This window comes from Struthio camelus, chromosome W (genome assembly GCF_040807025.1).
Source record: "Struthio camelus isolate bStrCam1 chromosome W, bStrCam1.hap1, whole genome shotgun sequence".
NCBI lineage: Eukaryota > Metazoa > Chordata > Aves > Struthioniformes > Struthionidae > Struthio > Struthio camelus.
In genome coordinates, this window is record NC_090981.1 from 58,102,438 (window position 1) to 58,121,172 (window position 18,735).

At 42.8% G+C, this 18,735-nt stretch overlaps 1 protein-coding gene across 7 annotated transcripts in view; it reads right to left on the reverse strand.

The window, feature by feature from the left end:
- Positions 1-18,735, reverse strand: part of LOC104150901 (protein unc-13 homolog B) — a 217,833-nt gene that overhangs the window by 31,142 nt on the left and 167,956 nt on the right. For all 7 annotated transcript variants that reach the window (XM_068925344.1, XM_068925343.1, XM_068925342.1 and 4 more), the window contains 5 exons: positions 13,794-13,920; positions 8,199-8,295; positions 7,234-7,377; positions 6,995-7,072; positions 5,936-6,013 (listed from right to left, as the gene is read on the reverse strand). In XM_068925344.1, the coding sequence (XP_068781445.1) occupies positions 5,936-6,013; positions 6,995-7,072; positions 7,234-7,377; positions 8,199-8,295; positions 13,794-13,920 (524 nt within the window). The remainder of the gene's footprint in view (positions 1-5,935; positions 6,014-6,994; positions 7,073-7,233; positions 7,378-8,198; positions 8,296-13,793; positions 13,921-18,735) is intronic.

Below are 18,735 nucleotides of genomic sequence, written 5' to 3' on the forward strand. Positions count from 1 at the left end.
TGGAAAACTGACTCTGTTAGGCATTTGAAACAGCACTAATGAAACTCCTGGATCAGAATGAAAGAAATAGTGAAAAACGTGCAGATGATGACTACTTAAGCCTTATAACTTTAGGCATTGCTTGCTGTGATCATTCTTCTCTATTAATATGAATTTGTATTTCTATTATCTTTGCAAGTCCCTTGCTATGAAGGCAGAGGAAAGATAACGCCATGCCAGTCAGCAACCATTCTAGTCAAACTTGCAGGTGACAAAATAAAGAAAGTCTGTTGGCAACGGTTTGTCTTGCCCCTATGCAAGCCTGCTGCTCTCATATTAGCGTAAAGTGGCAACAAATCACAAGCTGCCTGGTTCACTCTTGATAACTAATAGCACTGAACAGTGTTCTCATTTTGGCCATTTCTAGTAGATTTGGGGCCAGATCAGCTCACGATTGGCCCAAACATTTGAGGCAATGGCTTTTCCAGTTGAAAAAAAAGGCCAGAAGAAATTTCTACGGATCAACTATTGCTCTGCATTTACTACTACTTCTTTATTAGTCACCAGACGTGTGTGTGCACTGAATCTAGAGATGTCTTCGGACATGGTTCAACAACTTGCTGCCTTGGTTCATAAACTATGTAATTAATGAATCATTTCACTGTGAAGTGACATGACTGAGAGCCTCTAAGTTTTTCCTTGCTGCTACACTTGTTGACCACAGTCTAACCTTCCAGGGAGCAGAAGGAAGTCTGATACTTGTATTGCAAGACGCAACAGCTGGAGCAGCGCTTTACAAGGGGGACAAGCTCCAGTATCCACGATGAGGAACTGTGTCCCCTCCAGAACATCAGCCCATGGCTCTCTGAGTGTAACCAGCAAGACAGCTGCCCAGATTTGACTTAGAGGTGCCTAACCTTACCCTCAGGAAGCAAAACCAAAGGCAACCCTGGTGATGAGCACTCTCGTTAAGTGACCACCACATCTTCTGTCAGGCTGGAAAGGCTGTTTTTTTTTCCTGAATTACTACTACTACAGAAGGAGGAGGAGTCTAGATAATACATTACCAAGTGCTAATGCTTAGGTATTGGCTCAAAGTACACTGTAGGGAATTATCTCAGCACGAGTTAAGTCCATTAGGAAGGTGTAGGCAGGAATGTATTGCTGTTTCTCGTGCATAAGTCACACATCGGTTGCAGCATCCCTGTAGGACATGGTATAGTTGTGAACTGTTCTTTGCCAATACGGTGAAGCACTGATAACAGCTCTCAAATGAAATAATGTCTATTTTGCTGCTCAGCCAATGAATTCTAAGTTTATCAGCTATCACTGACAGTAGGAAGTGCTGCTTGGACTGCAGGATAAATTTGGCCGGTAGAGCAAAGCAAAAAGCAATATTAGATAGTTGGGCCACTGCTATATGTCATGTCCAGACCATTTCAATTGGAAACAGGAGCTCAACATGCTTGCGATCTCCATTCTGTGGGTGTACAGGAGATGATTCAGAGGAACAAAGCTAACGGAAAGTTCTCTGTGCAAAACACGGGACAGCACCTATGGCCACGTGGCTTCTATCTCTGAGAAAACGCTCCAATTCCAGTGGAAATTATGGTTGGTGCTTCCACAGTACCATGCTTGAGACGTTGAATGTGTGGCACAGACAACTGAGGTGCAGACAAAAGAGGGAAGCATTAACCCTATATATACATTTTGGGGAACAAACCAGGGCCCTGTTGATTTTCTGTGAAGACTTAGAACTTGGCACTTCAGAGAATCCAGGCCTCGAAGTCTCATCCAAACAGATACAGGGCTGGAACCTCAAGTTCTCCGCTAATCTGAACGGTGGTATTTACAGCATGGTATTATAAATTTCATTTTAGGCTGACCTTCTCCTGCTTCTCTCATGGATGAAAAGGAACCCATGAATTTGCTGTCACAGGCTTCCAAATTCTCCACGAGGTGTCTTTAGTTTGTCCTTTGTTTCTACACACAGTGATGAGGAGTGAGTAACCAGAACTGGAAGGCTCTTCTTTGTCTACAGAAACTCAGCTCTCTCTGTCTAGATGATGTCTACATTAACATCATCTTGATGATGTTAATGAATTCACATCTTAAAGCCTGTGAAATCATCAGGTCTGATGTGACATAGCAGCAGCCAGAGAATTTTGTCCTGCTATCCTATTTTAGCTACAGGCAAGTTACTGGACTCATCTGTCTCCAGCTTGAAGTTGCCAATTCTTGTTCTGTCGTCCTGCACTAGTGCCTGGGAACTTCTCTCTGCAAAGGTAAATGTGAGGCAGGAAGCTAAACACATTCAAGCTTCTTAAAAGGACTCGCTGCACTGAATTTTCATGCTTCTCCCCACTTTCCTATAGGTTTCAGGAAGGAGAAACCTGGAGACCTTGATACTGGCAACAGCTGCATGCTTCTCAAACGCTAGAGTGGCCTGAAGAGCTACGGCTCTTGGGAGGCTAATGAGAAGCAACCAATAGATGCCACAGACCCTGTGAGAACATTCCTGTCAAGTTTTGGCTGTTTTAAAGCTGTCCTGCAATTTGTTATTCAGTTAGCTAACTAAGGATTTAAAATGTGGGCTAAACCTGGCTGAGCACTAAGAAAAAGAGTTTCCTGAAGCACTAATTGTACAGCTTGGCTTGTAACCAAAGGCATGACAATTGTAGGATGACAATCTGCTGCTACTCAGTAGCTAATTCTCTGCATTCCCTAAGCAATGCTCATCTCTGATACTCACCCTAGACACTCGGACTTCACAAAAAGCGCAGAAACGCTGTTTTAAACTAGGCTTCCACAGCACACCTAGACTCTAGCAGTAGGCAATGCAGTAGGGTCGCTTTTATTTTTCAATGTTATGAGTTCATAACTCATGAAAAGCTGAGCAAAATAATAGGCTGCAAAGAACCGTCTCTCACCAGCAAAACCAGAAAGGCTTACACTGGCCTCAGGCAGAGTGTGCAGGGCAGGCTGATGTCTGCAGAAAAACTGCAGAGGTGAGTAGAAAATGCAGGTCGCATTAGGTTTAATTCAATAATGTATGAATAATTACATAAATGAGGCCAGATGGAGGCAAGTGCTAGCAATGAATATATATATATACACACACACACACACACACACACATCCTATTTTAACACAGAGCAGCATAGTTCTAAAAAGTATTTATGTATTCAGTTTCTGTCCAGGACTCACCCCTGACTCCATTGCCCTTTATACTTTTAATACTAAGTGTCACACCATAAATGCTACCTTTTGAAAACCAGCTTCAGGAATGTTTGAGAGAGCTTCTGAGCCACACTGAAGCTGTTTTGATCCCATGAGATAACACATCTCAAAAGGGGAATAGAAGTATCAATTATAAACCCTAAAAATTATGTAAGATTCTTCTTCTTATAATCTATACAAAGATTCCTTTGGATCTCAAGCACAGACACGAAAGAATCACTCCGTACAGAGCTCTCTAGAGCCCTTGATGACCTACCTTTCCAACTAGTACCATTTATGGTCTACATGACATCACATATGAAACTGGTTGATGATTTTTGTCCTACTTTATGTCTTCTAAACAAAGAAGCAAAAAGAATAAAAGAAGTGAGGGCAGATATAAGATTCCTCACCTGAGGAAAGACAGAAGGGAGACTCTATATTAAGGAGCCTAATCCCATGATATAGTATCAGGCAAGCACTTTATTCCTTGTTATGCTACTACACTGCAGGGTAACTATAGCTGGGCTATCATCTTTTCATTTCTCTAGCTGTAAAAAAGAATAAATGACATGAACTTTCGCTGGAGAGTGGCTTGGGACTTGCTGGCAAAGAGCACTAGGGAGCAGCAGCATTTAAAAGCTCTCCAGAGATTTGCAAGACTAGCGTTCTGCAGATGGACATGGATCTGTAAATCAGAATCAAATGAAGCCACGAGCACACAGTAATTGAAAACAGTCCCCAAGTTCTGGCTTCACATATGGTATATCTAACGTCACTATTGTTGGAACAACAGAACATTTGGTACCTAATTCTCAACAACATACACAAGAACACAAACAAGCAAACAGTTCAAGAGGGCCAGGACATATCACTATGCTACTTCCTTAATCCCTCAAGGAAGCAGTTCTGTTTTGAGTACAGTGGTGTGTACAGCATTTACATTTGCGCAGGCTGCTGTATGATGTATAGATGAACACACATCAAATCTATCGCACAAACTAAGAACTGCCTTCTTGAAGGAGAGGACAAAACTCAGAGATGCATTTCTAGTAGCGTGTTTGCCTACGTGGTTCTATTTTCAAAGCTGTTGTCTCACCAACTGATACCCACTAGCCAGGTTTAATCTCCATCAGAAATGGGGCTACTCAAACTAGGACGAGATCTCATTTACTTTAGCAAAATAGAGGATCTGGCAGGTTTCAATTCAAGAAGCAAAATACTACACGGTCACCAAGAGGAAAACTCCCGGGGATAGCAACTAATTCAGGCACCTAGCACAACACGATTTATTTCTGGTGATCAGCGGCAGCCTGATGAAGTGAACAAGCAGAATTTGAAAAGAAAAAAAAGGAAATCACTTCCAAAAAACAGCTTTCTAGCATATTTACCAGTTTTTTTCCTAGGTGCTTTATTGCTCCCAGGCTGGGCTCCTCTCCCTTTTTCTCTTGTCCATTTCGACATTACAGGGGAAATAGTGGCTTCGTTACTTCTATTCTACCTCAACTACCACCTGAGGAAGGTTTTAAATGGTAGACTGCAGAGAAGCAGTCTAGGCTAGGAAAAGCAGGTGACAGTCCCATTAAATACATTCCCCCCTCCCCCTCAATTTAACATAGTACCAGCTAACTTGCTGGTATTTTCAATTCTAAGCATAGGGAAACCCTACTTAATGGTCAATGGGCTATGGAATAATTTGACAAATTGATTCCTTAAGAGAATTTGAGTGTGTATGTATTAAAGCGTTATAAATCACTTCACAAACATTTCATCAAAAGGCTTTTTTTTTTTTCCTGAAAAAAAAAAAAAAAGCATTTAGCCAGCATTGCCATTACAGCTGAGAGGATATAATTCTAGTTCTTGATGTAACTGTAAGAAGTTAGGACTGTTGAGATCACATGTGAAAGGATAAGAGTGGTCTCTCACCTTATGAGATGAATCTTCTAGTAGAGATTTTTGCCACTTCATAGAATTCTGCCACTAAGCACCAGAAAGATTTGAAACAGCAATGCAGGTAAAAACTGAACTACCCATTAGCAAAATGAACTTTCCTCTTGGTATATAGGTCATAGCACAGATTCTACCACAACACAGCCAAAAGAAAATGCACTTAGGCTTTGAAAACAGTTTTTTCCTAACAGCGGCATCAGAAGCCTTTTCTTCATCTTCCTGAATCTTGAAAAGCAATGAAAAAGAAAAAAGTACACAGATTATATCAGAACAGAAACAGTTATTTGGGGGAGAAAAAACGCTATTTTTGTGCGGACGGCCATCTTAGAAAAAAGAATGGAAAGCTAAGAAAGATATCTATGTTCATGGACACTTCCGAGTATGTAACTCAGCATTTGCATGTTTGCAGTATATTAGATACTGAACATTTAACACCAGAGGTCCTGTCCCACATGTACATCATGTAAAACAACTTGATGTCAACAGTTCTCAGACACATCTGTCCGACTTCAGAGTCTTGCCCACATCCAGTCCACATGAACACGTTACAGATTCCTCTCTTTCCTCCTCCACTCTATTTTGTGTCTTGAAACTTTCCCTCCTGCTTCTTACGATAAATTTAGCTGAAAAATCTCCAGGTGTGGCTGTCCCGTCACACTTACTATAGTGCCAGGTGTCACGGGGCTCTCCTCATGACTGCAGCCTGCAAGTACCAGGATGATGCTAATAACTTACTAACATTGCAGTAGGAACGGGTAACAATTACTCAACCTTTTAGCACTCTTACCTCTTTACCACCCATGGCTTCAAACATCTTCTCCAACTGTACCCTCAGTTGCTGGATGTTATTCATAAGGATGCAGGGCTGAAGGGACAAAAGCAGGTGCCCATTACTGCTCAGGACGCTAACACATACTCATCCACTGGTACAGTCTGTGCCTCAGACACCCTCCCTCAAGTACCACTGGCTCTGAGAGTCAAATAGGAGGTAAGGCAAGCACAGATGGCAGCACTCACACCTAAAAAAGGAAAGTCCTTCTTTCTCCAGCTTGAAATGAGATGGCCAGTTCCAGAAACCCCAGATCAGGGAATTTTCAGCTGTTGTATTTTCCTCCTCACCTCTATCACAGAGAATGAGCTGAGAAGAAGTCAGTGCAAGGAAAACGCCCACCTCTCTCCTCCCATGCCCTCCAAAAGTCCAAGCTGTTGCTGTCTTCAGCCTACTGCTGCCATGTACTATTGAGAGTTGTGTCAATCTCAGGTCATAAGGGAAACTGCCAGCCAGAGCTGCACTCAGAGAGATGTTTAGGGTCCGCTAGGCCAAGCCTGAGAGCAGTAGTCAAGGGCAGCTTGAGCAATAGACTCCTCCTCTCCCTACTTCCATCCCCAGCACAGCTGTGGGAGATACTAAAAACAGCATGAGACAGACCCAGGGTTCAAAAATGAAAGGCTTTGTTTTATTTAATATCCTGAATTTTACTAAATTTGGGTTTAAACAGCAAGTCAGCTAGATGGAGACAAAAGTGAACCAAGAGTGCTTCTCAGTACCATATCTAGAGAACAACCTGTGCCCATCATCCATCATCATGCAGGATGCAGACAGGCAGAGTGGAAGTTAATTCCAAGGGGACCTAACAGCCTCCAAGCCCTGAAGATCACCTCTGGGGTCTGGTTTTATTTTATAGCTAAACCAGAATTCAATCCACAAAAGTGTAGGGATGATGATAAAAACAGTACTGATCATATTTACACCATCCATGTGATCAGATGCAGTGGGCAGGGAACTTGTTTTATCAGGACAATTATGTGATTCCTCAGGGTGGAGGAGGAATTCATCACGACTCACCAGTTTCTCCTTGGAGCAGTAGGACTGGAAGCTCTTGGAGAGGATGTCAGCATACTGCATCAGCACTTTCCCAATTGTCTGTGAAGACAAGGTGTCAGCACTGTCATTTGTCCCCCATCACTGCAGGGCAGCTCCAGGAAATCAAGACAAAACCACAGACCAAATAGGGTCCTTCAAAACCTCATACTATTTTTCCTCCCACTAAGGGCAGACAAACAGCTGGATGTTGAAGGTATTACCTTAGCAAATCTCCTATTGTAATGAGCAACAATGACGGGGTCTGGGCACTCCAGCTTCTTAATGATCTCAAAGCTCTGATTGAGCTGAGTGAAGACATCCACCACCGAGCAGGAGAATAGAGCATGCTCAGATGTTTGCTGGAACTAAAATAGAAGCACACAGAGTCATTCCCAAACGGGAAGGTCTGAAATACAGAGCTGCATTTCATGGGTATCTCTATCATCTGCAGTCCTGGAGGCAGGACAACTTCATCAAAACCCACATCTTCCTCTGAATTAGTCAGAAGCTCTCCAAGAGGCCCAGAGGAGCTAAACAGCCAACTCCGCTGAATTTTTAGGTTTACTGTCCTTCACCAGCTAGGACTTGACAAGCACTAAGGAAATGTACCATGATGCTGACACCTTTAATGAAGTGCATTGTTCGCCTGTCAGTTAACAAGTAAAGAAGAGAGCGAAGAGTTTTTTGGTAAGGTGTTTTTTTTTTTTTTTTTTTGGAAACGTAGACATTAAAAGGAATGCTGACATTAGCATCACATCACAGGCCACAGCCCCAACAGTCACTGAACAAACTGCAAGGCTTGTGCTCTCCATTGGGAATACCCAGTAAATTAAGAATAAGATTAGTCTGTAAGTAGATTAAGGTCATATTCGCACTACTGTTATTAAGCACATCCTAAGTACCTTATACTTCAATTACATATCTCACAAACACAAGGAGACGAGAGTGCACCAAGCCACTGGCTGACAGGTTAATAACAGTAGAACAGAAACAGGCATAAATGAAGGGTTTGCACCTTACTATTAGTTTAAAACAGCTCTTTATGACCTGTACACAAAAGCACTATTACAAACAAGTTTCCTAGTGCAAAAAGGACTGCATCCTCCGTTCGCATGACAGCTGAATTTACACTGTTATTGTTTGGTGCTTGGATTGAATGCTGCAGTCCTTTCAGTGACCTACATACCCCATCTTTTTTATCTCTCTCCAGAGCACCGTGCAAGAATTCCAAAGAAACATCTTCATTTTCGTCCAGCCACTGCATCACAAACTGCTCAAACCATCTGGAGGAGGGACAGGAAAGATAGAAAGATACAGCATGAGCACCCCAAACAGACCTTTTCCTGGGACATACCCATCCCTGCAGCATCCAGCGAATGTTCAGATGATCTAAATGCCCTCAGAGTAATATCTCGCCCTTCCTCTTTCCCCAACATTACCGTCAGACAGTTGCTGCTGTTTCAGTAAGCCTTGTGAAAGCTTGCTGTTGTTAGTTGCCTGAATACGGTTATCTATGTATCCAGCCAAAGTCCCCCCAAACGCTCTTACTAGTATACAAACTAACAATGAGTAGGGCCTGTACCATCACTTGGGCTGGATCAGTAGAACACAGCCCAGCCCAGCCTCTGCAGACTGTTGGTCCTGTGCTATTTTTGTCCTTCTCCCCTATATTTCCTCTTCCTTTCCCCTTTTTCCCGTGGGTTCCTTCTTTACCTTTTCAGCATCTCAGAGCATTTTTATTCCCTTTTCCTCCCTTTTCACCTATGTGTTGTGCAAGAGAAGGGAGACCTCCACACCCCCTACCTGTGTGAGGTGAGAGAGGGAACACGCTGTCCTGCTGGGGTCTATTTAGATTTATCATTTTGCATGTAAGAGGTATGAAGGGAGGAAAAGACACCATTTTTCAGGGCCCTGTAGACATTTTATCTGCACATATAGGCACAGCTCCGGAGTGCCAAGAACGAGAATTGAGGCTAGAAGTTTTCTCTGCTTTAATACTGCTGTGCTCCTCCCCAAGCCTTCTCCAGAACATCCTCCCATTTCCTCGACCTGCTGATCTCACTGTGAGGGTGCTTGAGTAAGATGAACTTCTTATGATAGCATAGCTCATCCTCTAAGGCTCACAGAAAGCTGGCCAGCCCTGCAAACAGCACTTCTTTGTCTTCTTTTAAAGAAGTGTAAATTCAGTTCATGGGAAAAAGCATTGGCCCAACAGCCTTGGAACATGGCTGAGTTCCCCAGACAGGCAGGCCCTAGAACCAGGACAAGTTTTGTATCCTTCCCCTCTCCTCATTTGGGAGGAAATGCTAAATGGTAGAGCAGAATATAAGAGGTCACGGAGAAGGAAACTATTAAAATAGTCACTGCTGTATCTCAGGAAGATGCCTTACGTGAGGTGGTGCCAGAGGAGAATAAACAGGCAAGGTGAGAAGTTGCTTCAGTGATGGGACCTTAGAGCTTGTAGAGCAGGTCACGCCTCTGTCCCCTGCTATTTGGGGCATAGCCACACACTACAAATGGGAGGAGTTTTGTCTGTGTTTAAGCAAAAACACAGCACTTAAGGCTTTATTTAAACGTCTGTCTAGGGTTTATTGTTCAGATCTGTCGTGTGCAAGTGCTAATGTACTGCAGCTGAAGCAAACCTTAATTTCAAGTATTACTAAACAGCAATCACAAATAAGGAAAAAAAAAATGCCCATATGTGATTTAAGTCCATACAAGATTATTATACGAGTTTCACAACAGAGTACAACTTCCTCTAAACAAGCAGCTGTGTTCATACGGATCGTGCTAATTATGGGCTGAGTTTGCAAAGAACATGAAAGCATGTGCCAGACATGAGAGGCAGATGAAGAGCAAATTCACAGACAGAACACACTGGATAGCCTTAAATACTCTCTACGCTTTGGAACATAAAGCACATCGATGCTAATATTGGAAATTGTAACTGAGATGGTGTTAAATGCCAACAGCGACCTGCCTATGCAGCACTATTCAATTTAGACAGCAACAGAGGAAAATAGTCATAGACATATGGACTTCCCGTGTTCCTGAAAAATTCCTTTTGACTGCTAGTACAAGCTCTCAAAAGTCAGCATATTTGGGAGTTTCTCGTGCTTTGCAAGTGTCTTTCAACTTTTGTTTTTTCAACATTTTGTTTTTAATTACAAAAGTGCGTTTTGAAGCTGCAGTTCGATCCTTACAAGAAAACTCAGCAGTTTACAAGGAAGCAACTACAAAATTCTCCACCTCTCTCAGAGTTCCCAGGCTGCAAGCTGCTGACTGCCTCCCATGTGTCAAAGCTCAATGGATAGACAGCATTACTTGCTAGAGCCAAAATTGCAGCTTCTGGCACAAAGAGAAGTAGAACTACTTCCCAGTTGTCATTCGTCCTTGGTTATTGCACCATATCCGTAAGAAAGGGCCATGCAATGTTCAGAACTGTAATTGCCCATTTTTATGGCTACCATATATTGATACATTAAATCAACTGCATACCTATTTTACTGTCTCACCAGGTTCCTAAATAAAGATGGTGAGTAAGGAAAGGGACACTCTGGTTCGGGTTTTTGCCATGTTACCCCTACAGTTCCATCATTTAAAAAAAAAACATTCTCCACGTCCAGAAAAAGGTTTAAAATGAACCTTTAAGTGCAAAGTGAACTACTCAGGTCAGGTCAGGAAATTTTGTAGCCACATTTGCACAAGAGATTATAAATCATCTATAAATATTTCTAGTTCTTGAGCACATTCAGGAGCAAAATGTGATTTGAGCTGTAACAAAAACCTAGAGTTTTCTCAGGCCAAGTACCCCTTATAGTGTTTTACCATCAGTTTTTGGGCTGCTGAGCAAGTGAGGAGGGATACTGGGGACCACGAAGGCAACATGTCCAAAAAGACATTCAAAATTATCTAGCACAGAAGCCAATAGAAATTATTTGATTTCATGCAGAAATAACTTCAAAATGTTGTTATATGGCAAATATAGTCTTCATCCTGTCGGTTTCAATTATCGATCTAGAAGTAAGCGGGGTAATGACTCACACACCAGCACACAAGGCAGAAGCTCGCGCTGCCACTGCACGAACGCTCTGTGCTTGCAGAGGTCGGCACAGCCTGATTCAAGACGGCACAGCCCACGTCTCCAAACAACTTTTGTACAGAATATGCCTCAGTCCTGTCTGCAGGGAAGGGGAGCAGTGCTTTGTGACTAAATGCAAGCGTGCTGCTGTTGGTTGCACAACAGTAACGTGGCACAAAAAGCTGTAATTTCAGCTTGACCACAAGCCCGGCTTCTGTGGTCTCAGGTTTGGTAGGTGAATTGATCTTGCTCATTTGCTGTGCTGATGCTTGTGGGTGTCCAGCGAACATCCAGTGGGCCCTGGCAACTGAAGAGGCAAGAAGGCAAGCAGGATCTTGAAGATTTAGATGAGCAGATATGTTGTTCGATAAAGTGAGTCAGAGGGACAAAACAGGATTTCAAAGGCAGGAATGCCTCCCCCCACTGGAGAGCAGCTAGTCTCTAGTACAGCTACAATTCAAGCTGCATGCAAACATCACTATTAAAACAAAACATAGAACACTTCTTTACATGTCTAAAAATATAGGGTTTTTTTTTTTTGGAAATTGACACTTCACAGCTTTTAGCATGCAGCTAAAAAGTGAAGAGAGGAAGTTTTAGAGATCCACTCCCAGTTACACTTCAATTTCAGAAACTGCTGCTGAATTTTAGAAAATAAGGGGAGAATAAAAAAAAAAAAATTCAGCTTCAATACTTTGGAGCCTTCACCTTATTCAATCATTTCCCATGGCTTTCAGAAGTACGGTCTTTTACAGCTCAAATAAGAAAAGAGAGCTTATGGATATCCTCCTAGCAGACAGACATCTCAGCTGCTCTCTGGACAGCAGCAATTTGGTTTCATCTACAGAGTTTATTGATGTGCAAACCTGACGCATAGACTCCTTTGTTTAAAGGAGCTGCAAGACTAAAAACATTTGTGACTGAGCAAAATAGACAACAGCACATTGCTGTAATTGATATCAAGGGAGTATTTTGTGACAGGTGAAGATCACGGTTGAAACAGACACTCCTTGTGCCTGACAATGTGGCTGTTGTACTAAAATATGAGAGTGGAGTAGCAAGGGAAGCCAGAGACTGCACAGGTACACAAGCACTGAAGGAGCTCTACCACAAAGACCAGCAGAGCAGAACAGTCTGCAAAAAGAAACTGAGCATCGTTATCCTGATTACACAGGAGAAAAAAAGGAGACTAAGAATATCTGATTGCTTGCCTAAGTCTGCACTGACTCAGAGGCACAAAGAGATAAGCCTTCTGAGACTGTCACTCCAGCATCCTATTCGCTCAGCTAATGCCTCTCTCTGACCCGATTTGTTAAGCGAGGCTCACAGCTCAAGCGAGCAATTACACCAAGTGCCTGAGGTCTTATTAACATGCAAGTAACACCAGGCTTGAGGGACTGTGTACAGTGGAGGATGGGAAGAGAATTCAAAAAGCCAAACTGGATATGCAGTCCAAGCAGGAGGGGCAAATGCAGAGTTGCTATATTTAGACAGCAGCGCAAAATCAAATATGGGATGGGAACAACAGCTAGAGAGGACACTGTTGAGGATGCCCTGGGGGCTGGCAATACCATTGCAAGACGACTGCAATCGCCCTGGCATGCAAGAACTGCAGCACGCGTTCAAGGTAATACAAGGCAAGGTCTAGATGCAACGGCCGTATTCAAGTGTGGGTATTGCGTGTCCAGACACAGACTAGCTGGAAAGAGCTGAGGAAAACTCACTTAAAAGAAAGTTAGAACAAATGGGAACAGACAGAAGACTGGGAAGGGGCAGGAGACAGTAGGTGACTCTCGTAAAACAGGAACAATTTGTTCTTCATGCCCAGGCCGGCAGGAAAGATTTGTAGGAGGAGGGGGGCCCAAACCCCCAAAACCTGATGAAAGGGATAACAGTGAAGCCCAAGGAAAACAGTTGCTTGAAGGGGATGTGGAGCCACTATCACTGGAAGTCTTTAAAAACCAGGTAGAAAAACACTGGTCAGAAACAACATACAACAACATACCTGGCTCTTGCCTTAGGCAAGGTGGTAGACTCTGGTACGGTATTCTCTCTGGATTACTCAGAGAAGCTTTTGGGCTCATAAACCTTCTTCAGGTCTGAAATCTACTCCTTCTCTTTTAAAGTTAAATAAAAGTTGAGAACATTTGCTAGAGCTTAAGAGGAAAAGCTTATCTGATGTTTCCAACTAAACCACCTGGTCTCATAAAAAAAGTTATCTTTACTTACAAATCCTGTTGTGTGTATATGAGATACCATGCATACATGTACAGACATACATACAGTACGTGTGCGTGTGTCTGTATAAAGTTGTATCTATTAACACCAAGAATGTAAGCACCTGTCTAGAGGCACAGGGATTGCATACATTTGGGGCACCTACTCAGAGGGTTTCTGATGACAGGGAAAATCTGCTGCTCGAGAATTGACCAAAGCCCACGCTATAAGCACAGAATGGTTTAAGGGCTGTTCATGCCCCTGCTAAACCTTTTGAGACCTATGGGAGACACTATACAACAAGGGACTGAACTGCGTCAGGGATAGGGCCACAGACCACCACAGGGGACAAACACACACATAAATAAGGAGTGATGAAACAGTGCATCATGAAGGAACCATGGGACAGCCAAATGACTGCCCTCAAGACGACAAAAGGAGATGGAGAGTGGGGGTTTACCACAGAAGATACAATACACTCACGCTGGATATTCAGGCACTTTTCCCTTGAGGGCAGGCAGATCCCGAACATATTCATTGTACAGCCACTTCACTTTGAAGTGTAAATTCATATAGTCTGCACTTTTACACAGCCTGTGTTTCTCATGCTCTGTAAAGAAGGAAAAAAAATAGTAGTTAAGTCTCAATTTGCCACTATTGCTGCATCAGATACAGGATGGTCTTACAAAGCACGTCTGCAGTATGCCATGGTTTTGAGCACAAAGCTTCTACAGAGCCATAAAATCTTCAACGACACAGGATTTCAACAGCGAGCAGGGGTTCTCTACATTTGACAGGTTGTGCTCTGGAGTTTATTTCTGTAGCTCCAACTAATACTTCCACTTACTAAGAGGTTTTGGTTGCCAAGGCAATAAAAAGAGAGCAATTTCTTATAGCCTTTCCATTTAACATATGATGTCCAGATTTTATTCTTTCAGAAAATAAATCAAGGAGAGTGAATCTGTTCATTCTTAGATATAAAGACAGGCAACATATATATGTTACACTACATCCCCTAAGAGACAGCAGTAGAGAGAATCAAGTTCTTTAGTTTGACAGTTGTCAGTCATGAGCAAGTTGAGACTAGTTGTGAATTCTTCACATAGGCCCTCTCAAGCATTTTCACTATAGCATGTGAAATCTCCCCCTGCCCAGCTCTGCCTTGTGAAGACTGGGAAGGAGCAAGCATGAATTCAGTGGTCACTGGAGCCATTTTGACATCAACTTGATCTGCAGCTGAATTCTCAGTGGTACAAGTAGAGTTATAAGAAAGGCCTTTTCCTTCCTCGTACCCTAAAGAGAGGCAATACGTAGCCAGAAATACTCCATTCCACTTCTCCAATACAGCCACAAAACATTCCTCAGCATCACAGACACTCCACGGATTGCCACAGCATGTTATTTCCATATATCTCCTGGAAGGCTCATACAGCTTTTCATTACCAGCTTGGCTTCAAGTAATTATTATTATTTTACCTTACATTCTGCATATGGGCTACCTTCCCAGTAACAAACAGGTTTGAAGCCAGTCTGCATAGCCCAGAAGTGTTCATGTTTGCTCTTAAGCCTCACATAAATCTGTCTGTACTTATCCATTACTGTGCCTGTTCTTCATCTGCTCTCTTCCTCTTCTCAGTTTAGCTTAACGACTCTTTGCCTTCGCATCACTACCCTTTTGCCCAGCTTACTCTTCCCAGTCTTTTCCTCAGACTCTTCTTTGCCCCTCAGCCCCTGTACACTTTAGTTTTCCCCATCTGCAAAAGCAACCCACTGCTCACGTCTCCAGTCTTCAGTTGTTCTTGTTTTCTCCACCCTTATTCAATGAATATGACATGCACAAGCAATACTAGGAGTCTGTCTCATTCCACCACAGATCATCTCTCATGTCCTACCTACAACACTCAGATTACATTTAATCCAAATGACCTCTTCGGAATCTCAGAACCAGAGCTCCATAGGCCCCCGCTCAGCCTATCAACAGGGTGGAGCATAATTCTTGAAAATTTTACTCCCCTCAGATTTTGTGCCTATCTTCTGCTTTTCCTGTAGCTTCTAGTCCTTGCTTCAGCATATCCCTTAGAAGATCATCCATCTACTCTCCCCTCCATCCCAGTTTTCTGCAACACAGACTCAAATGTGATCTAATTTGATCTCTATTCCAAGCTATAGTCTTCTCTGCAAGACGAAATCTCAACCTCTCTCCCTTCCTCTCCTCATTCACAAAGCCCAGTGCAACCAAAGCAAACTACTGCCATCGCACCTCAAAGCCATCTCAGCTGCTGTTCCTGCTCACTGTGGTCACTACATGGCATGCTGTTCCTGAGACCTTTAACCTGGCCCTCTTGCTTGACCTGAGCTTCTCCAGATGTCTTTGTACCCAGGCTATCTGAACAACACAGCTCCTCTCTGCATAATGCATCTGTCTCCATAACGTGACCTTTCCCATACACCTACGCAGCTAAAGCACTTGCCAAACTCAGACCTACATTACCGCAGAGATCATCTCCTTGGACCACCGCTCCCCTTTCTCTCTCATAAGAAACATATGCTTCATGTCATCATTCCCAAGGCCCTTCACAGCCTATTTCCACGTTACCATCTTTCAGCACCTTGACTCCCACCTCTGGTCAGCCCACAAGCCCTGTTTTTAACCTACTTGTTAGGCTCTCCAAAAAGCACCTTCATGCTTTCTCCCAGGCCACCACTTGTGAGCTTAAAAGAAGCTCCTCCCAGTGCACTGCTTTTCTTCAAAATCCACCTTGAGGAGAATAAGATTAAATCTTCTTTCATGATGCTAATGGAGGGCTCACAGAAGCTGAGCTTTATGTGAACTGTGATCCTAACGATCAGCTGACTAGTGCTGCACCACCTGTATCCATTTCTTTCTTCTATCAGACTTCAACAGCATGAATACACTTTGTGCCTGTTGTCTGTCAGTTTGTTCACTCTAGCACCATGGTAAGCTGCTAGGCCATGACTATGGTCTTAGATATTAGGCTATGCTAAAACGTACATGATTTGGATACAGACTTAGGAATTTTTCCAAAAGCTTGCATGAGCCTAGGAGAGGAAGGGAGTAAGATCTAGGGTTTGTCTTTAAACTTAACTTTCTAGTTTTTGTGTGGTTATGTCATTACTAATGTAAGTCTCTAACGGCATCGCCGCTTACATGCGTAGACTGGATCTGAACGCGTTAAAAATTGAAGTCTCTCTCAACTTTGAATGGCTTTGATCTAGTACTACAGTAAAAGTACCCAGCAACTGGGTAAATATATGCATAGGCGAACAACATACACTACAGGTATTGATCAGCTGAACATGTGCCTTAAAGATGTAAAATGGTCACAGCTTTTCTAAGCAGTAACCTGACAGACAACCTTATCTTACATTATCATTGTACATTTTAATGTAAATGTGAATACTTGCAGCTATTTCAAAACATTAAGAAACTCCCACCTCTCTTCTGAAGCTGGAGCAATATGTATAAGAAGAAAGGCCAAATAAGTTGAGTTATCCAACCAAAAACACAAAAACAAGGAACCTCTCACGCATAATTGTTTTATGAACTTCACCAACTCCCAAAGCAGTAGAACACTCCAGTGAGTGTTCTTCCAATTCACATGTAGCAGATCCACATGGATACAATCTTCAAAAAAAGAAACCCAACCTTCCTTTTAAATAAATTAAAATGGCTGATATCAAACAGATAGACATAATCCCCAGGGGATGATGGACAAATTACTTCATATGTGCTACCACATGTGCTGTGATCCATCACTCTTCACAGTGAAGTTGCTTTTATTGGAAGCAGAGGAACAGAAGTACGTTTGTGTTTTAGCTTAATAAAGCTAATATCTTTCTTCAGCACTAAGGAAACATGTCCCTCCCTCAGAGTCTAAACTGCTGACCTTCCTCAGAATAACTGCAGAAGAAAATAAGCTCTCTTTGTAGACCTAAAACTGGAAACAAAAATAACAATATCACCGACCGCTTAGCGATGCAGGATTATAACTTCATTAACTTTGGTATGTGGTGCTAGAGAGGTGCGGTTCCTATATGGGAACAGCTCTGCTCCCACAAACAGAAGGCCTGACTTGAAGCTTGGCTGTGCACCTCGACAAAGGTGAGGCATCATCCCAAAGTCACCCCAAAAAACCTGTAAGAGGACTATCCACCTCCCTAAGCACCATTTACTCAGAAGCCTGCAGCACTCGTGGTTGAACTTTGAATCATATCACCTGTAAAGGGTGGAGAGGTAGCTTTAAAAACAGTCAGGCCAAAATAACACATTCACTGTGATAAGCCTAATGGCACTTAGCTCAGAAACTGGGGGGAGGCTTGACCCCTCTGCTTTTTGCATCACTCACACAACAAGGGAACATGGTGCATACAATAGCAGCCAAGACGGTGAAAGTTTAAATGTTGTAGGTAAAAAGCAATGTAAAAAGGACTCAATCAGACCTATTTCCTCAAAATTAAGCAGCACACTAGAAGCAATTTAAGCCTTTTCTTGATATGCATTTTTCCTGCAGTAGGACATTTAAAACACTAGTAAACTGCAGAACTGGAAGATGCAAAGCAGCCACAGAAGCATAAGCTCAGGGATTGCTACCTAACCATCTATGCAGTAAAGCAGAGGCTTGACACTAAGGAGACAAAACTAAGGGAAATTAAAAGAAAGAGAGGTCTTACCACCATAAAAGAGACCTTTGCGTATACGAAAGAAAGGCGGGGCTTGTGACAGACAAAAGATAAAAATGAACTACAACAGACAAACACACTGGAGCAGAAAGAAAACCAACTAAGCCATAGCCCCTCATCTCCACCAGCTTGTACCTTCTGCCTTCCCCCCCTTCAATGGCCCCTGCAGGGTTTTGATCACCCGCACTCTTTGTAAAGAGAAAGGTTTCAGAGCACGTGAAGGCAACATGGAAATACATCAGCTACAGGCCACAGGTATATTGCATAAAATTGCACTTACACCTTTCACACAAAGCAAACTGTGTTGCAGACCCTCACACTGTTCAGAAAAAATAAGCTGAAGAGCATAGGAGCCATCAGTCTTAGCAGATCCAGGTTCTGCTTTATAACCTGCTGGCTTTTATAGAGCTTAGTGGCAGCAATAGTGGAAGAGTACACAGATATTTTTCAGCAACTGCTGTGTTTTATCCTCAAAAAAACCCACCAACTTCTGTAACGTCCTCACATTTCCTCTGCAGACTTCGTCTGCAAATAGTCTCCTCTGGAGAAGAGTTTTAGCGTCACTGAGGTCATATTATTAAAGCGTTAATAGGGAACTGCTTCCTAGCAGCAGGCTTTTCAATGTTACGTCCAGTTCTATTTTTGAGAAAGAGAATAGGACTTCCACCACGTTCTTACTCCACAGGCCATCACATCACACTGGGTGGATTTTTTTCTTGATAGT